Source organism: Syzygium oleosum, unplaced genomic scaffold, assembly GCF_021117445.2.
Source record: "Syzygium oleosum isolate NSW1041296 unplaced genomic scaffold, Sole_v2.1 Sole_v2.19, whole genome shotgun sequence".
NCBI lineage: Eukaryota > Viridiplantae > Streptophyta > Magnoliopsida > Myrtales > Myrtaceae > Syzygium > Syzygium oleosum.
The window spans coordinates 5,225,791-5,244,035 of record NW_026607503.1 but is presented as its reverse complement, the minus strand read 5'-3'; the positions used below and the strand labels follow the sequence as shown (position 1 = coordinate 5,244,035).

The 18,245-nt window shown below is 37.6% G+C and overlaps 1 protein-coding gene across 1 annotated transcript; it reads right to left on the bottom strand.

Annotated features, from left to right (window-relative positions):
• Nucleotides 1-12,001: 12,001 nt before the first annotated feature.
• LOC115674096 (transcription factor DICHOTOMA) lies at nucleotides 12,002-16,544 on the bottom strand. The gene is made up of 3 exons (XM_030596427.2): nucleotides 15,201-16,544; nucleotides 15,003-15,081; nucleotides 12,002-12,278 (listed from the first exon to the last, which is right to left on the bottom strand). The coding sequence occupies exons 1-2, from the start codon at nucleotides 16,378-16,380 to the stop codon at nucleotides 15,026-15,028; spliced, it is 1,236 nt and encodes a 411-aa protein (XP_030452287.1). The 5' UTR covers nucleotides 16,381-16,544; the 3' UTR covers nucleotides 12,002-12,278; nucleotides 15,003-15,025.
• Between the last annotated feature and the right edge of the window lie 1,701 nt (nucleotides 16,545-18,245).

The window sequence follows — 18,245 nt, the reverse complement described above, 5'->3', positions numbered from 1 at the left end:
TGTGGCAGAAAGATCGAACACGACGACTGACGACTCAGTTTCTCTTTTCTCCCTTTGGCTGACTGTGCATCAACTGCATGACATGGCACCAGCCACCTCAGCTGCCACCTCATTTAGTATACATGTTTCAGCAATTGATTCTTAATACTTAAGCCTTCAAGTGACAAGTCAAAATTGTGAATCTAGCATATAAGAGGAATGAAATTAAGCTCCGTTACCCACCCATGGGTAGTTCAGTTGGTTAGGGCGTACTTGGGATTGTGTGGTTAGGCGCACTGATCCCAGGTTCGATTTCCCAGCTGAGCACTTGTGATTTAAGTGGGGGGCTATGGTGGTGGGTTGCTGTGCTAGTCTCCTCCGATGAATAGTCGAGGTGCGCGTAAGCTGGCCCGAACACCTCCGTTACCAAAAAAAATAATAAAAAATTAAGCTCCTTTTGTTTCATAGAAAATGAATGATTTTGAAATTATTTTCCCAAAAAATGTTCGTTTGTATCGCGTAAAATAATCAATTAATGAAATATTTTTTCATTACCAACAACAATTTATGTCCAAACATTTATCGTGGACGATGGGATAGCCGCACCATAGTCAAGGAAAATTAGAGAGAAATTAATAAAGAATATTATGATCTAATGATCACAAATCCAAAATCTAAGATAAATAATTAGTGGCTTCTGATACACGTTACAATTTCGACTGTCCAATAATTAATGGGGTTCCTTTTCAGTGAATGCTTGAAATGACTCTTTATACTTCTGGTACACTTGTGACAATTACGGCTGTTTAATAAATAATTAGGTTCCTCTCTAGTGGATACATGAAATGACTCCCCTTGTACTTTCTCAGGGAATTAAATAGTTCGTAGTCATACTTGCTTCGATTCATTCGTTTATGTCATCATGATTCGATCGTATGTTCGTACTTTTTGGTAATCCAATTAGTGATTGGTGTAGGGCCGTTCTTGTTCATATAAGTAAAGTTGCTTCCCATGCTTTATGTGGCCCCAAACCTACCTAAAATAAGTTAGTGGCGGTTCTAATCTGATCTGATTGATAATATACGAGGATAAGTTAAGATCGGTAGGGTTTGAGAGAGCCCGTGCGAAGCATAAGCATCATCTTACAAGAGGATAATACATGCCCATCTAGCAATTCGTTAAACCTCCTCGAGATTCATCTTGGGTGGGCTATGGCGTCTTGTAGCAAGTAATCGCAGTTCCTCCTGGATAACAAATTATGTCCGTCATGTACCTAGTCGAAACTATGAACATAGCACATATTACAGGGGGAAAATTACCAAAAAAGTCCTAAACCTTTTGCAATTGTGGCAATTCAGTCCTAAACCTTTTGCAATTGTGTCAATTCAGTCCATCTAGCCACTTTTGGCCGGTCGGCGCTGACGTGGATGTTGGCCGGCGCCGGCCGACTGACGTGGTAATTTTTAATAAATCTTTTTTTATTTTTTGATTTTTTTTTATTTTTTTCTCTTTCTTTTTTTTTCCCTATCTTTTTCCCCAGTCGCCGGTCCGTGCGACCGGCGAGAGGCTAAGGCCGGCGAGGGCCAGCCTCACCAGATCTAGGCGAGGCCTCGCCGTCGTTGGTCGAGCTTGACCTCGCCCGGCGACGGCGAGGCCGCCCAGATCTGGCGAGGCCTCGTCGTCGCCGGGCGAGGTCGAGCTCGCCAGGCGATGGCAAGGCCTCGCCAAATCTGGGCGGCCTCGTCGTCGTCGGGTGAGCTCGACCTCGCCCTGGCCATGGCGAGGTTGACTCGCCCTGCGACGGCGAGGTGGACCTCGCCGGCCTCAGCCTCTCGCCGATCGTCGGACCGGCGACCGAGGAAGAAGATAGGGAAAAAAAAAAGAAAGAGAAAAAATAAAAAAATTCGAAAAATAATAAAAAAAATATTTAAAATTGCCACGTCAGCCGACCGGCGTCCACGTCAGTGCCGGCTGGCCAAAAGTGGCCGGATGGACTGAATTGGCACAATTGCAAAAATTTTATGACTGAATTAGCAAAAAAAAAAGAGTTTCGGACTGAATTGGCACAATTACAAAAAGTTTATGACTTTTTCGACAATTTTTCCTATTACAGGGAAATGAGTGAACTAATACTTCAGGATAACTAGTGTTATCTTAATGAAGCGAACATGCAATTCAACAGGATAGAAAACGATGCAAACAATCAAAGATCAATGACGACAAATTTATGGACCATCTAAACTAGTAAAAGCATGAAATGTGAGGAGTATACCGAAGTGCATGCACGGCCATATATGCGTGCCATATGTAAGGAAGGTATAACCCAACCAGACCAATATTGTTTGGGGGTGGTGTTTTTTTATCTTAGGTACATTCAACATGAAACAGAAACGGAATTGAGTGTTCATGTACGATGAAAAAAGGTTGATACTGTAGAATAGAAAACACATCAACATCACAACTCCGATATAATGTACCAGAGATCTGCATGCTTGATGCATAGGGTTTTTAGTTGTCATGCAGAGAGGGCTCGATCGATCTGGCACTTCTCAGTCACACTCAGAGAGAAAGAGAGAAAGGGCGAGATGGTTCAGCAGATCGTATGAGCAAAAAGGTAGTCAAATCGCCAATATCATATTGGGGTGTAGGGTACACTGCGTACAATTAAATATTAGATATTCAGTCCAAGAGAATCAAGAAAGTCAACTGAATCCGGCCTGTCACGTAATCCCATGAACTTTGGTCAGACCACAACACTCTTCAAGTCCAAACCCTACCCATCTGTCTAATCCCACTCCTACATTCAGAAAGATTACCTAAACATTAAAGAAATGTTAAAAAAGACAAATAAATCCATAGGAGCTCTTCTTCTTCTTCTTTATTAGGGCCCCGTTTAATTCACAAATTTTGGCGAAGCAAGCAGCAGTAGTTTTTATTTCACACAGTTCACAGCAAGCTCTCCACAACACTTCTACTTCTCTGCTCTTATCTTCGGTCTGGCCAGTCACTATTTCTTCCCTGTTCGGATGTTCTCAAGAAAAAGCCTCATACAAGTACATATACCTCTCTCTCTCTCTGTCTCTCTCTGTCTCTCTCTCTGTATGCGTGTGTGTATGTGTGTGTGAAAGGTCATTTCCATTTCGTTGTAACAGTTTCATGTAACATTCTCTGTCCGTGAAGATGACTTCTCAGTGATACAGTGGGATACTGTGTTCTGGTGTTAAATTGGCATATATGAAGTTTTAAATAGTGATGGTGTATCAGGGGTGTGCAAAAAATCCAGGACCGCCCGGGACCGGACCGGAACCGGTGGTTCCCAAGGGGACCGGTCCGGTTCCCGGTTCCAATTTTTTGAAACCGGTGGGTATCGGTCCGGTTCCCGGTATGGAACCGCCCACCCGCCCACCCGGACCGGACCGGTAATATAATAATATATTTATTTTTTAAAATTTTAATTAAAAAAATCTGACCATAAAAAAAAAACGTAACTAGACACTCATAACTCTCTGTTCTTTTATTTCTGGACACTCATTTAATGGGTACCCACTTGATTTATGGATGATGTGGTTAATAGAACCGATCATAGTATAGGAATTGTATGGAAAGTTATGTTCTTTTCTTTTTGTTCCTTTGATCCGATGTTGGTTCACATATTTTTTTTTATTTGTCCAGGAAAACTTGGTGGGACCGGTTCCATGGACCCGCCCGGGAACCGGACCGGACCGGCTGTCCGGTTCCCGGGCGGGTCCATGGAACCGACGGGCGGTCCTCGGTCCCAAAATTGAGGACCAACACTGTGCGGGTTGGTCCTAGGGTTAGGGGGTGGACCGGCCCAACCCGGACCATGCTCAGCCCTATGGTGTATGAAGGAGGCAACTACTTGAAAAAAAGAAAAATTTGAATGTCTATTGATGTCCGTTTATGTTTCCAAACTGGGGGAGAGGCAAAGACCATCAGACAAGAGAAGCTATTTCTTTTTTTTTCCTTCCCAGTTAATGACATTTGAATGCAATGCGCATCTCTTTGCCATTCAAAGAGAGCAATTTTGTACCCTTAAATTTACTGCCATTCTTTCGATCTGAAGATCAGACCCAGAAGCACAAAAGAATTCCCACTATTCTTTCCTTCATTGTACAGGTAGTGTTTGCACAATAGTACATAACTTAAAATTTTATTTTAGCACATAAGTTTATGTCGTATGTAGATCTGATATTTCTTCAATAATCCTTGCCATATTAGTCGGCTCTTAAGGGTAATATAGAGTAAAATGGTTTAAAGAAGCATATTTTACCGATTTATTTGTTTCTGTGACTACAAATTATTGTGCATGATTTTAATTTACTTGGATGTGATTTTTGAAGCCAGTGCATAGCATAGCATACCATACAACACGGTTGCTTCGTTATTTGCATTTTTAATTCAAACCGTAAACTCCAGTTACTGAGAACAAATCATAGAAACTAATTCAGAAACTGGCACCTCTAAAAAATAAATCTGCCTTAAATACTTAATAATTAGTGCAATAAGTTAGACTACTAAGTAAATAAGTCAGTGGGTAAATTAGGGTGTGTAGGTTTTACGGTGAGTGGGTAAGAAATTTGACCTATCTTTCTGACCTTTGGACTCGTCCATGTTTTTGGAACTTGTTATCTACGTTGTAGATTCTCAGAACCAACTCGAAACTTAAAATCTATCGATACATAATTTAAAATTTTTATTAGACAAAAGCAGTCGCCTTTTTGTCAATTACTAACATCATTTAACCTGAAAAATAAGTAAATTACATAGTGAAATGCATTTATGTCGAGATTAATATAGTCAAACGTTAATGGTATATTGATAAATTAAAGTTTGAACGATAGTGTTTTTCCATCTTATAGTGTAACTTCCTGTTCTATATCAAAATTTATAAAGAAACGAAACAGCACACATATTATTAATATGCTTACATCTGTTTAGTACATATACACACTACTGCTGGGTATGCAATATTTCAAAGGGTTTTGTGTACTAGGAACCAGGAATTAGAAAACCTTTTAATCTTTCATTCTCATACTATATTGCATTCTTCCACATTTAGAATTTAGGGACCCTTTTAACAAGACCACATAATTTTGTGAACTGGATCGATATGCAGCCTCGCTCGAGATTTTATGCAAGAATTTTAAGCCCTCAAGGTTCGGATTATTGTGGTTTTGGCCCATTCTCACTCCGAAGGTCAAGCGTGCAAGCCTCTCACAAGCCCGACCCCTCTCCCTTTCTCTCTCTACTAATTCTACTCCTTGTCTTTCCCTTCATTCATGCCAAGTATGACATGATTTGTTGCCACATTAGACCACTTTGAGCAAGGCAAAAAAGAAGTGAGGAACAGCATAGATTGAGGGGACTCAATCTCGGCCACCTCTCAAGAGGTGAGAGATGAGAGAGAAATTGGCATGATGGAGCCGAGGTTGATGAAGTCGTGTGGGTGTGAGCGTGAATAAAAAAGAAAGCATGAAAGGGGCACTGGGGAGGAGATGTTCATTCATATGTTCGTTCATGTGCAAGTGAGTGTGCGGGTGGAGAGGAAGATAGAGAACAGACGAGTGCGTATCGGTTGTCAGCATAAGTACAATGCGTACAATTAAATATTAGATATTCAGTCCAAGAGAATCAAGAAACTTCACTGAATCCTGCCTATCACGCAACCCATTGAATTCGGTCAGACCATATCACTCCTCAAGTCCAAACCCTACACATCTGTCCTATTCCACTCCTACATTCAGAAAGATGACCCCAACATTACAGAGAAAAGAAAGAAAAATCAAATAAAAAACGAAGCTCTTCTTCTTTTTTATCGCTATTTAATCCACAATTTAGGCGAGTCAAGAAGCAGTGCTCTTTATTTCACACAGTTCACAACAAGCTCTCCACGACTCTCACTTCTCTGCTCTTTCTCCTCAGTCTGGCCAAGTCACTGCTCCTTTCCTGTTCGGATTTTCTCAAGAAAAGGCCTCTTACAAGTACATACACATCTCTCTCTCTCTCTCTCTCTCTCTCTCTCTCTCTCTCTGTTTTTGTGTGTGTGTGTGTGAAAGGTCATTTCCATTTCGTTGCAACGGTTTCATGTAACATTCTCTGTCCTTGAAGATAGCTTTTAAGTGATACAATGGGATACTGTGTTCTGGGGTTAAAATGACATATATGAAGTTTTAAATAGAGTATAATGCATGAAGGAGGCAAAGATTTGAAATTTTTTTTGAATGTCTATTGATGTCAGTATATGTTTCCAAACTGGGGGAGAGGCAAAGACCATCAGACAAGAAAAGCTATTTCTTGTTTTTCTCTTCCTCGTTAATGACATTTGAATGCAATGCACACCTCTTTGCCATCAAAAGAGAGCTATTTTTTACCCTTATATTTACTGCTATTCTCTCGGTCTGAAGACGAGACCCAGAAAGCACACAAGAATTCCTACTGTTCTTTCCTTAGATGTACAGGTAGTGTATTCACAATAGTGCATAAATAAATTTTTAAGCAAATAAGTTCATGTCGAATGTAGATTGATGTTTCTTAAAAAATTCATGCCATACTAGTAGACTCTTAATGGAAATATGGAGTAAAGTGGTTTAAAGAAGCGTGGTTTACTGATTTATTTGTGTTTATAACTAATTAAAATTATTGTGCTTGATTTTAATATATTTGGATGTGATTTTTGAAGCACATGGCATACCATTACCATACATGTTGAGGATAATAGCGGGCAAGCGAATCCGATAAAATTAGTCGGAAGGAAGGAAAGGAAATTTGACACCGGATTTATGTGGTTCGGTCCGAATATTAGAACCTACGTCTATAGGAAGAGTAGTACGAAATTCCACTATAGAAACAAGCGAAATAATCACTCGAGCACTCAAACGTACTCTTAGTATTTTTCAGTCCTCAATTACATTAAATAACTCACTTAATATTTAGCCTCTCATAATTTCTAGTGAAATTTCACTTAAGAAATTATATAAATTCTACTTATAAGAATTTAACTGGCTAAATTATTCGGGTGTAATTACAGCTAACAAAACCCCGCTGGAAGGACTCTCTGCACAACCGTGCAGTCTCAGAGCTCTCCCTCTTCTCTCGGTGTTCAAGGACACGTTCAACGTTCAGATAACTCTTCCATTTATAACCAAAAGAAGCCTCCCATCATTTATTGCCGCACGAGAAAGTCTTCTTCCTCTCTTCAGCGGGTTGAAAAAACAATAGAAAGTAACATGGGAGCTCCACCTATTCTTTCCCTTTTGTGCGGCTGCTCTGAAGAGAGTTAATGGAAAGGGACAAAAGAAGCCCACACATTTTCGCTTTCTTCCTCCATTCATTTAATGCATGGGTACATGGCCTTGAAGATGGCCATCACATGCATTCCTTTTTTTTTTTTTTTGGTCAACCATCACGTGCATTCTTTAATGCATGAAAAAAACATCCAAAGAAATCCTTCGGCGCCCACAACCAGAAAATTTGATGAGCATGTGAAACGTGCTTCTTTTTTCAACGTATACACGAGCAATAAATGCTCCACGTGCAGATCGGGTATAGTATATGGACTTAAACTCGAAACATATTTTAACAATATAGTTACTTCATTAGTTGTCTTTCGAATTCTAACCCTAGCCTCGGTGATTGAGAACAATTCATAAACATTGATTAGAGAAACTTGGCACCTCTCAAAGGTAAATCTGCCTTGAACATTTAATTGTTTAGCGCAATAAGTTAGACTACCGAGTAAATAAGTCAGTGTGTAAACTAGGGACGCGTAAATATTACAGCGAAGGGATAGGAATTTCACCCTACCATAAAATCTAATCTTTGGACCTTTCCAAGTTTTTGGAATCTGAAATCTAGTTATGAGTTATTAAAGCCAACTTTAAACTTGAGATCTATCAATCCAACAAGTTTCAAGATCTCCTACATACTTTAAATATTTATTATTAGATAGAGTTAGCCGCATATGTGTCAATAACTAATCAATTTAACATGAAAAATAAGTAAACTACATAGTGAAATGCGTTTATGTCAAGAATGATACTTTCATACGTACTATTGTTAAACTATAGTATAGACAATGTGTTTTTCATATTATGGTATGACTTTAACAGTTTATATAATAACTTGTAAGAAAATCAAAACAATACACATATTGAAAATATTTTTATCTATTTTAGTTGTAGGGTTAGCTCATGAATTATGACCCTTCGAACTTTGTCTGTAACTCACTATAGGTTCGGGAAACAAAGAGAAGATGTGTACAAACGATATATATCTAGATGTATAGAAAAAAAGTAGCTATCATGCCTTTTTTTTAGGAATCATATAGTCCGACGATTTCATCGACCGATAAGCTTATCAAGAAAATTGTAATTACAATACCTATTCAGTACAAATATACAATTTTCAAATATTGTTGAGTACCTTATATTTTTGTTGCAGGGTACCTTGCACAGGGTAAAGGGTACCGTGTACTGGGTGGATATGACCTTATAAGAAACCTATCATGTACTTAACGGTCCCAAATTTTTGGAACTCGTAAGGAGTTTAATCTTAATACTCACCCGGAAACCTATCCAGTCATGCTGATTCTACAGATTACATTGGTTTCGTACATTCTACTAGGCAACTTTAGATGAAACAATTACATTTGAGTATTATCTTCTTGTATATCAGAACACTTATTATAAAAAAAATTACAAAAATTGTCCACGTCAGTGCTGGCCGTGCCATGTAGGACGATCGGCGTCCACGTCAGTGATTTCCGGTCAAAGTTGGTTGGAAGAACTAAATTGGCAAATCATCAAAAGGTTTTGGACTAAATTGGTCAAATTGAAAGGTTTAAGATTGAATTGGCACAAGTACAATGGGTTTAAGACTTTTTTTTGGTAATTTCCCCCAAATATTCTCTCGTCATTATATCGAATTTTTGTAGTGCTACGTCAAAGGATGGTTGTAGTGTACACAATTTGCGTAAGTTTTGATTCAAACATGTGGTTAAGATGCATTTAAAATCAAATTAATTTGTCTCGCTTCTAAATATAGCTTTCACATACCCATTAATGTATCTCCAAAATATGCATATTTTTTTTCCAAAATAAACATCCTGTTCTGTTTACAAGAATAGAACTTGAAATCCTACTAATTTTTAGTTTTTCCATTTCTGTGCAGATGGCTATACTACGAAATGGGGACGTGTTCCAGCTAAACTTCTGGATGGAAGGTAAACTTTTGACTTCTCAACATGTATCTATATCTATGTCTATATCTATACATAATGATAAAATTAGGTGAAACTCGCAAGTGATTACACCACTTGGCTTAACCACGTGAAAACCTTTCATTGTTTATTCTTGGTATTCTATTGAGTTTTAATATTTGAATATATTATGAGTTGCGACTAGAAAGTAAGTAACCATTTATACCGCGTGATACCATCTTAATTAAATATGCACAACAAATATTAATTTGAAAATGGAATATTCAATCAAAACGGTGAAAAAATATATTACGTTAGACGGCATCACTAAATTTATGTAAAGATGAACTTATATTTCAATATGGTCTAATGGAATAATTTTTTTAATTAATTTTCCTCAATTAATATCTCCATTATTTTCAACTTTTGATAAATAATTATTTTGAAATTTTTTCATTAGAAAAAGCTTATATTAATTTTTTTAAATAATAACTAGGCTCGAGCCAACCTTGCCCCAGCCATGCCAGCCTACGTAGACTTGGTGTGCATCCCTAATCAATTTGGAGGACGTATACAAAATTTAGGACTTAAATGCATTATTTGATTGAATTAGGACTAAAGTGCACATAAGTTTTAGGACTTTTGGTGTCATTATCCCTACTTTTAATGGCAATGAACATAGTGAAAACTTTACTCCCTAATGTGAAATATTCAATGGGCTGTACATTTATTGTTACATTGATTGCTTTTTGGTAACAATTAGCATCCCGCTCAAATAGTAGGCTGGGTTAAAATAAGGGCAAAGAAAGAGAATTTTAGAAATTGCTCACCCCTTTGCCTCGTTCAAAACTTTCGGACACCTTATGTATAAAGCTTGATTTCGTTATCATACATTTACAAATATTATCAGTCAAAATCTAAATATAAACTTGATGGGATCCAGAACATTTTAAAAAATTGACGTGAGCTGCGCATACCACATAAACCCAGAATAATTGTTTAGGAGTAGCCTTGTATCAATTCTCAAATAATTCGTAAGTATGATATCTTCGTCTACCTAAAATAATCAACACTGTCAACTGTTATGAATTTTCTATTTTTTCTACCAAAGTGATAACACCCCGCGTATAGAGATTTGTTTGTTTGGGTATTGAAAAGGGTTAAAGCCGAATACAAAAATTTAACGTAGTAAATATACTATTCCTAATTTATCGCCTAATAAAACATGAAATTAATATAAGTAGACAGAAAGCACTGGACGTGTTGCTACTTAAAAGTTTTTTTGTGGCTGATGGGTCAACATTCACTGGCTGATTGATATATATATATTAACAGAATATTTTTCATAAAAATATATCCATATGTAGTTAAAATTTATCGTCCCATCTCCATTGCTAGGTTTTCTTTTTTCGGACAATTTCATGCGGGTCCCATAGAGAGAGGATGTACCTTGCTCAGTCGTAATGCAATATGCTTACCAACGATTTGTCCTTGTGGTTTTACAAAAAAGAATCTCGAAAGTGTTCTTTTGGTCTGAAGTCGATGGGGTTAAAGTTCTGTTCGTTGTTGCTGGAATTTAGTGAATTTTGCTATAAGGTGATTCAATAAAACTTCCTAAAACTCCTAAAAATAAGATGCCGACATACGTCCCAGTTTCATTTTTTCATGTTAAGTTTAAACTAAAATTCTGAAGAACATAATATTTGAGTTCTTCAAACTTCAAGTTCAAGACAAAGCAAGAAAACCATAGTAAAAAATAAATCTTGCTAGACTGATGAGAGTCCTCATACTAATTCTTCTGCTAGGGGATAGTTTTAGGAGGAGGACTTGAAGATGGGATGCTAAGAACTTCCCATCGACTTAATGGTCCATAATAGACAGGGAAAAATCCAAATAGGAGAAAATGAAAGGGTCGTGCTAACTATTATTGATAAATGTGAGAGTTGAAAGAAAGAATTACCTGACATTCTTGAGCTTAGGAAGAGAGCAATGCTAGGTATATTAGAATCGGTCTACACGATTGATATATTGGTGACATGGCTAATTATAAGTGGAGATATAAATAAGAGGGCCATGTTCAACAACCAATGACAGTCTGTCACATCACTTAATATATCAACTTTGTGAATCAATCTTAGTACACTCGATATCTCTAAAAAAAGTGCAATGCTAAGTATAGTAAAATTGGTATATTAAGTGATATGGCAAAATGTAAGTGAGCTTTTAAATAAATCATTCATAAAATACCCGTTAACAGTTTAGTCCGACAAATTGTTAGATAGATCTGAATTAAACGTTGACAATATACAAATCATTCATGATTTAAGTGGTCTATGATGACTAGTGTCAAATTGAGCTGCTGGGGGAGTTTGGAAATTGAAGCCGGTTGGGTTTTATTTCATTCTTGGGCTTATATGGCGAGGCACGTTGTGTGCATTTGGTCAATCGATTACATTCACATAAGTACCTTATCTTTCCACTTCAATTTTTTGTTTTTGAAATGTCAATTGTTTTTCAATTCGCATCCCTCTCTAAGGGGTGTCTATGTAATTTCCAAATGCGCAAGGTGCAGCAATGTTCATCAAAGTTTAATGCCATGTCATTGTAATTTAGCCAATAAGAAATTCCCATTTGAAATTGAAGAGAATAGTTTTGGATGAAAAGTTATTATCTAGACTAATTAAGACTATCACGTATCAATGATTGATTAGACCTACACTACACCTTACTAAGAGATACACAGCCAAATATGTGAAATATCAACGAATTATGAAATATATGAAATATCGAATATGTAGATCTAGATAAACAGGAAAAACTAAAAATGATAATTTCGAGCTAATGATTTTGAACGGTAGCTTGACCTAGATAAATATTCAACATCTAAATGAATACATCTGATTATTATAGATATCCACACATTGATAAATGTGACAAAGAAAATTTTGTAGATTGCGATACTAATTGATATGCGGCTTAGGAGAATCCCATCCCAAAATCTAGCTATTGGGGTGGGTGAGCCAAAGATCAATATTCCACACATAGGAGACCCATACCGTCTTGTGGATCCAAATCTCATTCCCTGCAAGTAGGATCATAACACCTTTTTATTAAAATTTGTGTAGAGAGTAATGTGTCAAGCAATAATGATGGCTTGAACGTACTTAATTGCATGATCTAAGGACAAACATACGAAGAAACTAATCCGTCCGTAACATAGTAAATGCCGCATGATTTAGAAGATTAAATTTATAGTAGATATGATTAACGAGTGAACGAGGCCGCCTATGATCAATCGGCCCAAAAGACAAAGGGCTTGAGCAAACAATTTCCTTCTTGGGCTCGGAACTCCGGCAACCTTGGCCCAATCAACACAGAAATAAGTTTTAAGCATGGACGAGTCTAACAAAAGGATTTTTAAGCCGGTCCTACGTGCAAACCTCCATTGGTTAGGTCTAGATTACAGTAAGCACATAATATTTGTTATACTTCTCTTAGATCAGCATCATCAGATTAGATTACCAATATCGGAATATGTTTATCCCAAGAAAATTGGATTTAAAAACGTCTCACCCAACATGATTCCCTTTTTTTTTAATAGTGAATTACGTAAACAGGTGGCTTGCTTTTCTCACACACTACTTTTTCTTAAAAAAAATGATTGTTCTGCATATATGATGTTTGTGGTGGAAAAAATTGCCCCACGAGTCCTAAATTTATCCACGGAATGAATAGAGTTCTAAACTTTTTAGTTGATCACTCAAGTCATAAACTTTTACCAAAAAGTGCTATTGACTCCTGAACCTTTCAATTGTGCTTTGATTGAGTTCTAAACCTTATTACGAAGGGCAAGTCCTAAAAATTTTGTTAAGAAGTCTAATTTAAGTTTGCCAAGATAGGCACTTTTTTAAGTGACATGTAGGCAATCTTAAATATTATATATCGAAAGAACTTGATTGCACTTCCTGAAAAGAAAATATAAAATTTAATCGAATTAATTAAAAGTTTTAGGACTCGATTGTATTCCTATACGAGTGTTAGGATTTCCAATGCATTTTTTACTCTCGAAGTATGTAAAGTAGTGGTCTAATCAAGTTAAGCTATTTGTGAGTTTACTTGAACTTCACTCCTAAATCTCTTTGACTCAAATCTTCTTGAGTTCGAGTTGTGAGCTTGGGTACTTAATGAGTATTGAGCATGAATATGGAAAACACCCAATAAAAGGGATCTCCAACCCAATTAAGTAGTTGGACTTTTTTAAATTCTAATTGCATGTAAGTATTTGATGTATTTGAAAGTACTTATTGGTATTGTTTTGTAAAACATGTACTTTAAGCCATATGAAATCAAGACTCAACTTAGATTGAAGGTTATCCTTAAGTCAAGTCATGTCATGACAGGCTGTAACTTACTGAAAAAGCTCATCTAGAGCATGAGAAGTTGAGCTTGATTAAGTTCGACTCAAGTAATGGAGAAGTGCATAATCTAGTTGAGAAGCACTTGCCTATATTATACCGTGACGATTCAGACTCAAATTCATCACAGCCTAGTATTGAAGAGCACAAAGGTTTATTTATTATTTAAGTACCTAATTATCAGTTCTAACAATGATCTAAGTTCATATATTTGGTGCTAATAACTTACAATTAACAATACCTGTCACTGATGGCCCAAACATAAAAAAGAAAGTAGGTCGCGTTCTGTGGTGGTCCCCTCTAATCAGGTATAGGTACTTCCAAATTTGTCAATCATTTTCTGAATGACAGGGCAAGATGGTTGTATAATACAGAAGGTAAGTGAAACATGAAATGTGCCCATCAACAATGTGATTTTCTCGGAGAGTGAATAAAGCATTGAAACTGTCTAATGACATTCTATGTTGGATTTCTAAGTTACTATTGCCTAAAACAATGTGATCTTCTCATAGAAATCTCAGTTGTGAACATTCAAAAGTTGTACACATTTCTGTCATCAGGCATGTAATTAGGTAGAAGAATTTCTTTATTGTCTGTCTTTGTTCCAAGATTGAAAGATCATATCTAGAGATTTTCTTTTCGACAACATGGTGTATGTTAGACTTCGGCATGACTAATCCCTAAATTTGTTTGCAAACCATCCCATTACATGCTTCAAGTAAGGCTCGAGGAAGAGGCCGACACGCGAGGCTCGGTTAATTACTCTGAGCTGGAAACACTTAAGAGTAAACTAGATGCCAGATACAGTTTTAGAAGCCAACCCAGGGTATCATTACTAGAGTAAGATGGATCAGATCACTCCAAACTCCAGATGTGCACGGTTAGTAATAATCTATACAACGTGCAACATATTCGAGTCACAAAACATGGGTAAATCTAAAATCTTTAGATGCTGTAATCTTTTTGCTGAGTCAGTTTGAACAAAAATTCAACCTTGATTTGTTCCTTTAAGATGGAGATGTATATTGTTTTATGTCTGTCCCTTTAATTCTGTTTGACAAAACTCAATTTGATTTAGGTTTGAGAACCCTTGACCCTTCAGCAACATGGAAAGCTTCATGAAGTTGCATTCTCTGCAGAATCTTGATGGTTTAACCAAGAATCTAAACCAGTTTCAATATGTTATACAATATAGAGAATCATATACAATATAGAGAATCGTGACAGATTCAGATTCAGGATTACCCCTCATTAGGTAGACATAATTCCGCATATAACTTTCATTAAGCAACTTGATGGTAGAAAATTTTAGGATAACGAAGCAAAAGGAGCTCAATGAGGCAAAAAAGGGAAAAAAGAAGAAGAAAGGATCAGAACTTTCCACAACTTACATAGGTTCATGTATCGCCCTTTATTATAGTAGACAATGGCTGTTTGGAGAATCCCATTGCTTTCCACATACCAGAACCCCTGTAATTTTATTTTAACAAAATAAAAAATGAAGCCCGCACAAAAATCTGACTGAATAAAATACACAAAATTTAAAGTTAGTAAGGGGATTGTTCTGTTCTCGGAAAAAAGTAAATTACCTGATGAAAAGTTCATGTTGGTGACTGCAGAAAAGGTGGATCGAGCAATTGCGGGGTTGATGTCCCAGTTCTGATGAGTTACATCGTAGTCGTAAAATTGGCTATTGTTGTCAATGTTGCAGATCATATCTTTCCCAACAAATTCTAGGTTTTTCTGGAAATTATTAATGATGACTGAACTTTGCTTCAGCTTCCTATTGATCAGAACAGATTGCTCAATATCAACCTCCTCCTGATGGTCACTGAATGCCTGGTGATCAGCTTGTGCTTGAACATGATGATTTGATTTTTTGTCTTCACTAGCGACCTGCGAATCAGGGCATAAAAATTTCTTGGACTGGTCATGGTGATCAAGCCTTGTGTTGTTGTTGCTCATTTTTGCTCTGGTCCTAGCCCTTGCCCTAGCCCTTGCCTTTACCCTAGACTCTTTAGCAAAAACATGAAGCCCACCATCTCGATTTGATGACACCATCTTAAACTTCCCTTGGTGGTCACTGTCTCCTACTAGCATTGACCTCTTCTCATCCATAGGAACTATGCCATTTTCAGCGATCACAACCCTTGTCGACACAGCCTGATCGCACTCGGAAGTAGAAGAAGACCAGCCCTTCTCATCGTCGACGAGCCTGCAGACCGAGCCCTTGCACTTGGCCTTGGCCAGATCCTTGATGGCCTTCCTTGACTTCGTAAGGAGCCACTCTAGGGTTTTGCTCGCCTTGTCAAACCCTAGCATGTCCTGGAGGCCGAAGAACCTGCGCGAGATCTCGATCGAGAGCCTCACCCTCCGGTCCCGGAGGCCCTGTGCGGTGATTATCTTGCTGTGCCTGTCCTTCTTCAGGGGTTTCTTAGCTGGAAGTAATGAGCTAACTTTCCCACCATTTTTAGGACTCCCCATGTCAATTGGAGCTTCAGTAATTAGGGGGAAAATGTGATTGTTGGGCAAGAAGAAGTGATGATCTGTGAACGGCATTTGGTTGTGGGAGAGGATGGTTTGGTTGATCATTTCTTGGTTTGTGGGAGCAGATGAGGTATTGGGGAGTGATGGAGAGAGAAGATAGAGAGGAGGGTTGGGATTGCTGTTGGTCATCATGGATGGGAACATAATGTGTGTTTGTGTGTGTGTATCTGTGTTTGTGGGTTCTTGGAGAACTTTTTGAACAGAAAGAAACCAAAGAACCATAGATTTTGTCAAAGAAAGATACAGAGAGTCCGTTGGCCTTGTAAGAGTGACCTCTCAGGACCCATTTTTATCCTCTTCCAGGCTCACCTGGGTGTGCAGAGAGAAGGAATGGCTGAGAGCGACACTCATGTGGACTGTTTATCTCTTCAGTGCACATATGAGAGAGAGAGAGAGAGCAGATGATTGCACACTCTTGCGATGAAGATGTACGGCTCGTTTAGTGGTGGGTGACTGGACCCGATTGGAGTGCTTTATCGCTGAGATAATCCGACAGGAGCTTTACTTAGGGCTTTGCTCAGAATTTAAACACTAGATTTGAAGTGGGGACAAACTCATGAAAAATGAAAACGAATTGTCATGTAATAATGTCTAGAAGTCGAGCATTACTAGTTTCTTCAAATATTGATATTATATGTAGCTGCAATTACAGTAATGTAATTGCAAATATCCTAATTTTCTACGGCGGGAATGAAGTGGCTCATTGCTTACATGACTATAAGTCAATTTTCACTTGATTGAATTCTTTTAGTCAAAGCTTGTTAATGTTAACAGATGTGCTTAATATTGTTCAGTGTTGAATAATTTGAGTTTCAGCCATTGATTAGATTATCAAAAAGAACCTTGGACCAATCCTAATAGATTCAAATCAGTACATTTCAAGAGATGAAGCATATTATGTTAGTGATATAACAAATCTGCATATAATTTTGAAAAAAACAAGTTAAACTATTAAGGGTAAAATCAGATTAGACGTGGTGTGGTGGTCCAGAGCGATGGTTGGTGTGCACACGATTAGATATGTAAAAGATAAAAGTCTTTTTCGCCACTACATGGGGGAGCAAAACCCATGTAAACATTCCACCATAGGGATCTATGACAAGCCTATTAACTTTTAAGCCTGTTAAATCAAAAAAGAAAGATGTCGAAGTGACTGTAGAGCTAGGGTTTCTATGGAGTCACGCGAACAGATAAGGAGTAATTAGCTTAATCAAATCAGATTTTCGACAGGATATTGATGCTGAAGCTGCATGTGCAAGCTAGGACAAGCAAAGGAAACGATAAGAAAAATGATGGCGTTTTGAACTCTTCAAAGGGCAGGAGACATGAGTAAAGCATTGCCATGAGTAGACGTGCTTCTGTCTAAATTACCAGCTCCATTTAAAAGGACAAAACGTGGGTAGAAAAAGAAAATCTTCTAGTGGCTAATTTGTAGTTTCAACTGACTATTACGGCGGCTGTTCAAAAAGCAGTCAGTAAAATTCAGCAATGTATGTCAGTGTGATTAATACATGTAAGAGTGTGTTTTTCTTTTATAGAAATGATGCGAATCTCATTGATTTTTCGATATGTATTTGGCATGATTTGTTATAGAATAGGTGATTTATTAAATGATTGCAGTTGATTTCTGGATCCTTGCTCTGAGGTTTCATAGGTAAATGAAAAGGGTTTACATTTATGGCGCTTTGAAAAGGATGAACATATTCGCCCATATTGTGACTAGGCTAGCTGCATGCTCCATCCATGCGAAGTGTATGCCGGTGAGCCTAGAGTGATTAATCCCGCAATTTTTCTATGTCGTTACTTGCCGTTGTGAGATTAACGTTTTGCACACCTTAGATCTGGGCTCGCACGAAGGACAATACTTGTTGTAATGGCACGACCATATGTAACATACAATATTTACTGTGTTTTCAATTGATTCTTATGCTCAGGAAACGTACACTCTAAATGTTTTCTACGACACGAGAGTCCATGGTCCCGAAACAGTTTGTAATGTCCCGATCAACTGCTTTCAAGCGAACTAATTTCGTGGAACATGTTAAGTTAGGAGTTGCCTAAGTTTGAGCCTCGAATTGAGTATAATG

Coding starts and splice junctions, on each gene's coding strand:
- LOC115674096 (XM_030596427.2), bottom strand. CDS start 16,380: ATGGTTCTTTGGTTTCTTTCTGTTCAAAAAGTTCTCCAAGAACCCACA. Junction 15,082..15,200: donor CAACATGAACTTTTCATCAG/GTAATTTACTTT, acceptor ATAAAATTACAG/GGGTTCTGGTATGTGGAAAG.